Source organism: Octopus bimaculoides, chromosome 14, assembly GCF_001194135.2.
Source record: "Octopus bimaculoides isolate UCB-OBI-ISO-001 chromosome 14, ASM119413v2, whole genome shotgun sequence".
In the NCBI taxonomy this organism is placed as follows: Eukaryota; Metazoa; Mollusca; class Cephalopoda; order Octopoda; family Octopodidae; genus Octopus; species Octopus bimaculoides.
Genome location: NC_068994.1, coordinates 59,315,507 through 59,325,864, shown reverse-complemented (window position 1 = coordinate 59,325,864; position 10,358 = coordinate 59,315,507). Strand labels below are relative to the sequence as shown.

Genomic DNA, 10,358 nt, shown 5'->3' with positions numbered 1-10,358 from the left:
TCTGACGGGTATTCACATTGACATTACACATCCAACGGAGCATACTGGCTTCATTCCTTGCGAGCTTACGTATGTCCTCAGCAGTTACAGCCCATGTTTCACTGCCATGTAGCATGGTTGTTCGTACGCATGCGTCATACAGTCTGCCTTTTACTCTGAGTGAGAGTCCCTTTGTCGCCAGCAGGGGTAAGAGCTCTCTAAACTTTGCCCAGGCTATTCTTATTCTAGCAGCTACACTTTCAGCGCACCCACCCCCACTACTAACTTGGTCGCCCAGATAGCGGAAGCTATCGACTACCTCTAGTTTTTCACCCTGGAATGAGATAGAAGTTGTTTCCTGTTATAGCTAGGACAATCACTTGCCATTTTCTACCACATTTGACCACAAAATTTCAGATTTGTGTTAAAATAATTATTGGTTGAAAATCATTATTTATAATCCCCTTTATTTGTATGTTCTCTCAACAGTTGTGATTGTACATATAATAAATAAAGCAGAGAGATGTTTGTACCACCTTTGGTTCTCCTAAAATTGGAACGTACGTGTTTGGCAATTCTTCATAAACTTTGTGAAAGAACAAAATCAAGATGAGTTTTCTTCACTTCTCTATTCCCATGTTATTGCAGCCTCCTCTTCAAAATAGATTTCTTTAATAAACCGTCTTACACATCTAACTGCTTAGCTAGATCTCATAGGTAAGTCATCTGTTAGCATTCTGTTGTTCACCTTTATATTGTACTGAAACATGTGAAATCCATTGAATACTTCACCTGTACTGTACAAGTGAGGTGGCTCAGGTGACACTGTATTGAATTGCCTGCTGATAGAATGATAGTTCAAACTCCATGGGTGAAGTGTTTCCTTAGGTTCCTGGATAGAATACTTTATTGCCTTAAGTTCACCAGGGTAGAGGCAATATCATCTCAAAATATTAATTGATATTGACCAGTATTTTAGCCATGAAAAGATATCTCCTGCCTTTCAAACCATGAAACTGGAAGAAAACGCAGACCCTTCACAGTTTATTGGGTTTCATAAACAATTACAGTCATATTTGGTATTTATCTTATTTATTTGCTGCTTATTTGTCTTTTAAACCGAGATTTAGTGTAGATAGGCCAGAAAGAGTATTTGACGACTTTTGTTATTTAATCCCTGTAGAAATATAAACTTAGTAGGGTTGCTAGGATTAGCAATGGTCAGCACTATTGAAGTGAAAACTGGTGTATGTTGAGATGATGTTATTTTAGTCATCACCACTAAGGCCATACCGGATCTACCTTCAGTATACGAATATATATATAGGTGTGTGTTAAATTTGCAAAGAGCAGGTCACACCACCCTCCTTCCAAAATATCGCATTCATTCACCATTTTCTTTATTGTATTTGTATTTATAGTTGTGTCTAATTTTTTTCTTTTCTAGGCTTCTTTGCCTGAAATTGCCATTGGGAGTAATCAGTATGACCACAGCTGAGAAACTGAAGGCATTGTTTGAGGACCTTGGTAAACCTACATTGCGTGGGGTTCGTAAGTGCCCTAAATGTGGGACATACAATGGCACACGTGGGATCAGTTGCAAAAACAAAGCTTGTGATGTTGTTTTTAAAGAAAAGGAAAGAAAGCGTGGCCACAGTGCCGATGCGGTTCGAATCATTACTGGTTCAACAATGCAAGTGTTCTCTGTAAGACTTCGTGATCGTGGCCCCGATTACCGGGGATTTGTACAGTTACCTTTTGTTCAAGACATTGAAGGCAACCCAGCCTCTGAAGTCAATCCAAGTATGTTGTTAGAAGCGTCCCGTTGCTATGTTGACAGTTGTTGTCGGAACACACAGTACACTGCGGACCAAACATGTACACATATCAAAGCTGCAATAGAATGTGATGAAGAGGCTGTCCCACTTATTTTAAAAAATTCTGCCTTGAATTCTCTTCAGGTAACAAATGAGACCAAACAAGAAATATGGGTTATGGCTACTGAGATTACTGGACCTCTTGTCCAGCGTGTCACCAAAAATATAATGGTGGTTAAATGCAAAGTGAATCGTAAACAACCATTGGGATTTTTACATTTTGCATTTTTTGAAACTAGCCGGAACCGAACTCAACCAGAACATAAATTCCAGTGCAGTTGTAAAGCTTTCAAAGTAAGTTTGGAACATTTCAAATTTTTATCAATATTTTGCACATTTATTTGATATGCTCAAAAATTTTCTGTCAAATATCTTGATGCTGCACGTTGGTATGTTGATAACATTTGTTTTATAACATATGTTGATGATAACATCATCATTTAACGTCTCTTGTCCATGTTGGCATGGGCTGGACAGTTTGACCAGGGCTGGTAAGCGGAGGGGTTGCACCAGACTTCAGTCTCATTTGGCATGGTTTCTATGGCTGGATGCCAACCACTCCGAGAGTGTAATGGGTGCTTTTATGTGGCACTGGTGCGAGTTGCGTGACACCAGTATCTGCCTCAAGGGTAAATCTGATAAATTGCTTTGACAGTCTTTGGTTTTAAGTACATATTTCTGTCAGATTGATAACCAAACTAAAGCAAGTCAGGAAAATAGAAAATTAAGCTTGGGTGTCTTGAGTCAGCAAAGTCAATATTTAAATGTATTAAATGCCATTATTACAAATTTCTTTTTTTTTTGAATTGCTGAACAGCCTAATTTTTGGAAGTTATGCCACCATCATAAAAAAAAAAAAAAACCTCACTCCTTATAAAATAATAAATTTGAAAGTAATTGCAAATTGAAAGCTCATTTCAAAATATTCCATTTCTGTTCATTCGTTAACATTTCATATTTGTGATGATTATTTGGAAATCAAGTTTCACTTTATTGTTCCAGGTTTCCCTCTAGTTGCAGCCTACGCTATAACTTATATATGCTTTGGGATCCAGTTCCAAAACAAAATCCTATGTATATGTATGTGTATTGTGTTAATGTAAGAAATGTTTATTCTGTTGGCGAAAACCCCCTTTGCAAGTGAATTGTGCTAAAAATTTAAAAATTATTAAAAAAATAGACATTGTTTGCTGTCTGTTCCTCCTCGTGAAGCAACAATGAAAACATTTAAAACTTGTGTGCAATAATCCACCATTTAAATTAAAATATTATCTGGAAAACAGAAAAATAATATATATATATTTTTTTTTTTTACTTCAGAATTACAAAATTGGTTTGGCAAAAGATGACAGTCCCAAAAGATGTGTACACTTTTATGCTTGCATCTGTGCATTTGCCAGTGATGATAAACTTGCTGAAGAGTTTGCATATTACATAAATATAGATTCTACAAGTGAGTGTAAGTATTGTTTACCTGGCTTTCCTTTAGTTACATTAAAGGAAACATTGTTATTTTAATGGGAAAAACTGTTAATAAAATTGTTTTTAAGTTTTTGCTTTCATAATTTTCTCCCATGATTTAAAATGGCTGAAAATGTAATTTAGGCCAAGATTTCTGTTTTCATGTTTTATGGCAGACATTTTATTGTTGGGTTGAGTAATAAAAGACTGGTTGGGCGAGATTGTCGAGTATTGTCACCAATACACAAACACACGTATGCAGGTGCAGATATGGCTGTGTGGTTAAGAAGTTTGCTTCCATACCTCATGGTTCCAGGTTCGGTCCCACTGCATGGCGTGTTATGGGATAATTGGTATAGCAGGAGTTCTTCTATGTAGATTATCCCATAACATATGTTTGTAAAAACAAACTTTCTAAAATGTTTGTCATTCTGTTTTTTTTTTTTTTGTATAATTAATTTTTATTTGAAAAAAATTTCTTTATTCAGATATGTACACCTGTGTATGTTTGTGTCTCCTTGTTTTTGCCCTGCATGGTAATTGTAAAAGAGTGTCACTGATGTGTTAGTGAAGGCATGTGGTTTTCTGATTAGGGTATTCAGTTCACAATTGTTGTGTCCTTGAGCAAGACACTTTATTTCACGTTGTTGCTTCAGTTCACTCAGCTGGCAAAAACGAGTAGTACCTGTATTTCAAAGGGGTTCAGCCTTGTCACACTCTGTGTCATGCTGAACCTCCCTCTGAGAACTACATTAAGGGTACACATGTTTGTGGAGTGCTCAGCCACATGCACGTAAATTCCACAAGCAAGCTGTTCCATTGGTCGGATCAACTTGAACCCTTGTCGTCATAACCGACGGAGTGCCAGTGAAAGATGTACAAGTGCTAAAAGTACTCCACTATTATAACTCTTTTCACATTGGGGTTTGTGCTATTTATGAGTAGGATTTAAAAACAGATTATTGCCTTATCTACTTTGAGGCAATTCGGAGTGGTGATATCGTCGTTGGGAATAGACTTACTTAATCTGTCTTTATTTCATCCCTATAGTCGTGCTATATTTAAAGCTTTCCTGTTCTTTATGTGAGAGTAAGGGGCTTAGGGTATTCAAGATATTAAAGGGGTTGGATATGATTTACCTTTTACTATCAATGTTAATATTTCAAATACAGTGTTGTATGGATTTCCTTTTTTAGCTGGATTTTATTCAGTTTAATTATTGGGGCTTTATTAAGTAGGGATATAAATTTATTTATTGAACAGATTGATTGTTATGTTTGGGCTGTGCTTTACTATACTATATTCGATGCAAATGTCTACAGTGTGTGTGTATGAATAAAGAGTGTAGCTTATGAAAATATAAGGGATGATGATTTGTTTGTTATTATATCAATATTAATTTTATGTATGGGAGTGGTGATTTGTTTTTGATAAAGTTAACATTTTGTTGTTGTTTGTCCCCAGCTCCTGCAGCAGATAATTTGATCACAATTTACCAACCATCAACTGAGAACAGTATTACACCAAGTGATACCACCACATTAGAAGTAGTTGTCACTGGGGAACATTTATTAGGGCCGGCAGCTAAAAAGCTACGCAAGGATGACATGCTTGGTGAGCTTGTATACATCTTTGTTTTTTTTATTCCTCTGTTTCTCCATTAATTTCCTCAAATTAAGTTGATGTGATGATTATTATAAAAGATCAAAATAAAAACTCAAGTGCTACTCATTTCAAGAAACACCACAGCTCAGCACTCTCTCTAAGCATGAATGACACTCGACTAGAACCCTCACAATTGCTGTAAATTTCCTCCTGGCAAAAATATATTCTAAATATAGCTAGGACAACATTCTAAAGACTAGCCGAACCTTTTTTTTTTTTTTTTTAGGGCCCAGAGATATTTCAGACTCCTACAGCTGCTGATATTCTACAAGGTCCAGGGGAGACCCATAATGGAGTATTGCTCCTATATCTGTTCCTAGTCCCTATCTCTTGCTATAACCCCAACACCTCTACATCTTTTAATAAGTCCCTCCACAACCATCATAAGTTGTGTCCTGTCTTTAGTTCATCATTATCATTTATTGTCTGTTTTTCATGCTGGCATGGGTTGGTCAGTTTGACAGGAACCAGCAAGCCAGAGAGCTGCACCAGGCTTCAATTCTCTATTTTGGTCTGGTTTCTACGGCTGGATGCCCTTCCTTATGCCAACCACTTTACAGAGTGTGGACTGGGTGCTGTTTTATGTGGAACCAGCACCAGTGGAGTCACCAAGTAGCTTGCAAGACTCTCAGCTGAGCGAGGGAGTGGAACCGAGGGAAGTGGCTGTGTGCCATGTGAGATAGAAGGAGAGAGAGAGAGCAGGTGTTGGAGATTTATTGGGGCCTACCCACAGGGAACAGAGGTTGGAGAGCATAAGTAGTACAGAGGGAATAAAGTGGGTATGATGCATAAGAGTGGCTACCAATGTCCTTTGTATTTAGTTTCTTGTTACAGTTGGACAAGCTCACACCAACAATTTCGAATGTGACTTTCTATATTTTTCCTTGATTTTTATTATTCCAGTTCAAGCAAGTAGCGCATTGTTAACATTACAAGATGGAGGAATTGAGACTCGCAAGTCCAGTCCAGTCAAACAAACGACACCCATTCAACAACCAACAAAATCAAGTACACCACCAAAAAAGTCAGGAAAATTAATTGGTGATTGTCTTTGAATTCATTCAAGTTGATATCTTTCTTGCATCTTGTTGCTGATATAGAATATCTTTTCTCTTATATTATCCTGTTTATAGTAAATTAAGCTGTAAGTACAATATGAAGAGGTTAGCAGATCTGTGTTTGTTAATGATGAAGTTTTGGATTGGAATTCTACTGTTTTGGTTTGTTACACCATGAAACTCGTACATGATTGCATGCATACATATATACGTGTGTGTGTGTACGTGTCTTCAGCAACACACACAGGTACACATAATCATCATCATCCTTTGACCAACCTATGGTTGGTTAGAACTCCATTGACAATCCCTTTCCACACTACACAGTCCTGCATTGTTGTGTTCAGATCTTTAATATCCACCCCTATGTCCAGCATCCTTGGCATGTTGTGCAATCTTTGTAAATCAAGAACTCATTCAACAGGTGTCATTCATTTCCAGTTTCTTGTGTAACGTTGTCTGGGTTGTTTTCATTCTCTAGACTGGTATATATTAGCATCAGGAAGGGCATCTGACTGTAGAAAACTCTGCCCCAACTTATTCTTGTCTGACCCATGCAAAACTAGATTTTAAAACGATGATTCTCCATTGCTCTATCTGTTTCTATATTCTGTGGCTATTTTTGAAATTCTTGCTTTGACTATATTCTATGAGATCATCTCTGTCAAATTTCTTATCTTCCCAGTTACAGTTCCACTTGATGAAAATTCTGTAGCTGTGACATTCCATCAATGGTTAGGTAGTGTGACAGAGAGAATTAACCAAACAATGCATTATCAGTTTGAAGGTGAGACACTCTTTTTTTTTTGTTTGTTTGTATTCTTTGTTGTTGTGCTTATTTAGAACTTGAGGTTTTTGTGTTGAAAGAGCAAACGTTCTCATTATCACCATTTTCTCAATTAGAATTGGTTGAGCACCAGACAAAATATCTCTTGGTATTTCCGTATTTGTACACCCTTTCAGTTTGAATCCTAACAAAGAGAACTTTGCTTTCATAAGATACCAGTTGGTCTACATCCCCTAAATTTGAAACCTTCATGTCTGTATTAAAAATTGTTTTATAAATTAGGGCAATGATTGACAAAATCGGTAGAGCACCACACAAACTACCTTTCAGTTGCATCTTTTTATGTTTAAATTCTGTCAAGGCCGACTTTGACTTTCATCCTTCCTAAGGAAATAAAATAATGGTCAACTGAAGGGGTGGGGGTGGAGGAATATGATTGCTTGATTATATTCTGTCTTGACTCCTGATTCTGGTCCCTGCTCCAACTGGGGTCAGTTTGATCAATTATACTTTGTTTCTCCCCCCCTCCAATTCTAGACCCTTGTGTTTACTTATAAAGTTAATTCTGTATAAATTTATTCACTGTAGTATTTTCTGTTGTTTTTCCAGGCAGCCCTGAACCATTAGTATTCCATGCACCTCAGGCATTCTTTGATTGTTTACAGCAAAGAATCTCTTCTGGAAACAAGAAAAAGCGTTTACCAAACTATACAACAGGCTTTGTCCGCAAGGATGCTCTTCCTCTCGGAATGTTTACTAAATATACGTGGCACATCACCAATATTTTACAAGTGAAACAAATATTTGACACGTCAGACGTAAGTGAATGACTTGCTGTAGAGGAGGACAAGAAAGCAAATATTGTTTCTATTTCTGTGCACCTTATATTGTTGAGCCTCAGATCAGCTATGATTTGAGAGATCGAAGCGATCCAGCTGTGACCATCCCTTCTTTTATTTAGACATAGAGAGAATACACTGGACACACTCTCTCGTTTTCTTCTTTTGAAACTGTAGGATGTGATTTGTGGGCAATTTGACTGCTCTTTCTAGAAGATGAAATGACCATGTAGAGGCTAATCATGTAATTGGGAAACTTTTCTCATCATTGTAAATGATTCATTTGTCCACTAATTAGGAAACCTAAACAAACTAATTATCTTTCTTAAACTAATTTGTGGTGACTTACTCTTATCTTATAAATTAGCTAAAATTAGTTTAATTAAAATAGTCACCTGTGTATCATACTTAACATATATACACCATTGAAAGGTATGATGCTGTAGTTTTTGTCTGAGAGAATATCTCTTCATAGAGACACAATATTATTGACAAGATTCAATTAGGCTGAAATATGTCCTAATGTTCTCGTGTGTCACTCCTCAGATGATGTTTGCCTTGCTCTGATATATATATTTTATTTTTAACACAACTTGTCTGTGAAAAGATTTTCTCTCACACAAAAGCCACAGCATCATGCCTTTCACTGGCAGATATGTTAAATATGGGTTTTTAAATTCAATGCTGTTTCAAGTGTTTATTTTATTGAGTTTATTCATTTTATATAAGATTAAAATAAACAAATTTTGACATATGATTTTATATTTAACCCTGCAGCATAAATATGTTCAAACCAGCTAGATCTGGCCTCAAACCTTCCCTACAATGTTATTCTACAAATAAACAATTACATCAAAATCTTGATGCTGCGAGATAATGCATGATTAATTTAAAGCAATATGAATAGATAAGCATAAGATTTGATTGAGTAATTTGAATGCTAATGGGTTAAAAAAAATGGAAAATATATTGATGGCATGGATACAGTTTGTTTGCTGAAATTGTAAAAGACAAAAAAAAAAAGAAAACGAAACCTTTTAAGTAGAAGTCACATGGATAATAAATTAAAAATTTTCTTTTTCATTTTGTAGATGCCATTAGAAATTACTCGGAACTTTGTTGAAAATCGTGACGGGACATATGATTTATATGAAGTCCCCAAAGTACAAGTTGAAAGCATTGATGACACTTATAAAAGCAAACATCAAACACCAATCCGGCCATTTGAGTTGAAAACTTTTTTAAAAGTTGGTAAGTTTTGAGATTTTGGAAAAATCTTACCAGGAATAAATTTCATTAGATTTTTTTTTTTTTTTTTTTTTGAATGATAATAAAATAAGTATAACTATCACTGCTAGCACCAGTGGAAATTGATTTTACTAGAGTTTTGCAATATTTTATGTTAAGGAAATAGTGGAGGGGTCAGCTTGAAAGTCTTTGTCAAATTTAAAATGCAATAGGAATTCGGAGTGGCTGAGTGGTAAGAAGTTTGTCTCCCAAGCACATGGTTCCAGGTTCAGTCCCACTGTGAGACACCTTTGGCAAGTCTTTTCTACTATAGTCTCAGGCTAACCAAACCCCTGTGAGTGTATTTGATAGATGGAAACTGAAAGAAGCCTGTCATAAATAAATATATACATGTTGGATTTTTGCAGTTAATAAATTATATTAATGCTACATCTCCATTTTCTGAATTTTAATATTTATTAACCAAGATTTATACTTAGACATGCTATTTTAGGAATATCACTATTCACAAAAAAATAATAGGCAATGAACCAGTAATTCATTGGATATTTTTATCCCTTAATGAGGCTATTTTAACCTCTAATTAAAATTATTTATATATATATATATATTTGTATGTGTTTGTCCCCACCACCACTTGACAGCTGGTGTTGGTGCGTTTATGTTCCAATAACTTTAGTGGTGCCGATAAAATAAGAACAAGTACTGAGGTCAATTCATCTGGCCAAAAGTTTTTCAAGGCAGTACCCCAGCATGGCCACAGTCTAATGACTGAAACAAATAAAATAAAAAGAAAAAATTAGATTGAAATTAAGAAATCGGCTTTACTCTCACACAAACATTTACCTTTTACACATTTTAGATTTCCGTTGTGTTGATTGTACAACTTGAAGAGCACACAAACACCTGATGATTTTATTTTGTTCTTCAGGTAACACTAGTGTGGACCAGAAAGATCCTACTCCTTTTATCATTGAATGGATTCCTGACATTCTACCAAAATCTCACATTGGAGAATTACGAATAAAATTTGAATACGGACATCAAAGAAATGGCCATGTAGAGCACAGGTTGATAGCCGCAACTTCACCTGAGATTCCAGTACAGACTATACATGTTCAAGAAATTCCTTGAAAACCCATATTTTAGCTTGGTAAATTCTATCTACCTCAGCTGTTGCTCCAAGAGTGTCAATCAAGGAATCAGAGTAATTCAACTACTTTGAAAGATATTTATTTTGGTATCTAGGCATCATCTTTTATACAAATGGCTGGAATATGCATTCCTTTTCAATGACTTTTGAGGAGAGCTGTCAGATAATTGTGATGTTGATGACTGCCCACTGCAGGCAGCAGCTGCATATCACCCTGTGGGTGGGTGTGTGTGTGTGTGTGTGTGTGTGTGTGTGTGTGTGTGTGTGTGTGTGTGTGTGTGTGTGTGTGTG

The 10,358-nt window shown here is 36.0% G+C and overlaps 1 protein-coding gene across 5 annotated transcripts in view; it reads left to right on the top strand.

Moving 5' to 3' along the window:
* LOC106878015 (uncharacterized protein C2orf42) overlaps positions 1-10,310 on the top strand; it is a 12,416-nt gene extending 2,106 nt beyond the window's left edge. Inside the window, exons 2-10 of one of the 5 annotated variants that reach the window (XM_052972883.1) lie at positions 469-539; positions 1,427-2,150; positions 3,177-3,315; positions 4,782-4,931; positions 5,886-6,023; positions 6,726-6,827; positions 7,437-7,645; positions 8,758-8,917; positions 9,846-10,310. In XM_052972883.1, the coding sequence (XP_052828843.1) occupies positions 1,464-2,150; positions 3,177-3,315; positions 4,782-4,931; positions 5,886-6,023; positions 6,726-6,827; positions 7,437-7,645; positions 8,758-8,917; positions 9,846-10,048 (1,788 nt within the window). In that variant the 5' untranslated portion in view covers positions 469-539; positions 1,427-1,463 and the 3' untranslated portion in view covers positions 10,049-10,310. Of the gene's footprint in view, positions 1-468; positions 540-563; positions 697-1,426; positions 2,151-3,176; positions 3,316-4,781; positions 4,932-5,885; positions 6,024-6,725; positions 6,828-7,436; positions 7,646-8,757; positions 8,918-9,845 lie in introns of those variants that run through there. The other 4 variants (XM_052972884.1, XM_052972885.1, XM_014927094.2 and 1 more) reach the window with 4 other exon arrangements.
* The last annotated feature ends 48 nt before the right edge of the window (positions 10,311-10,358 follow it).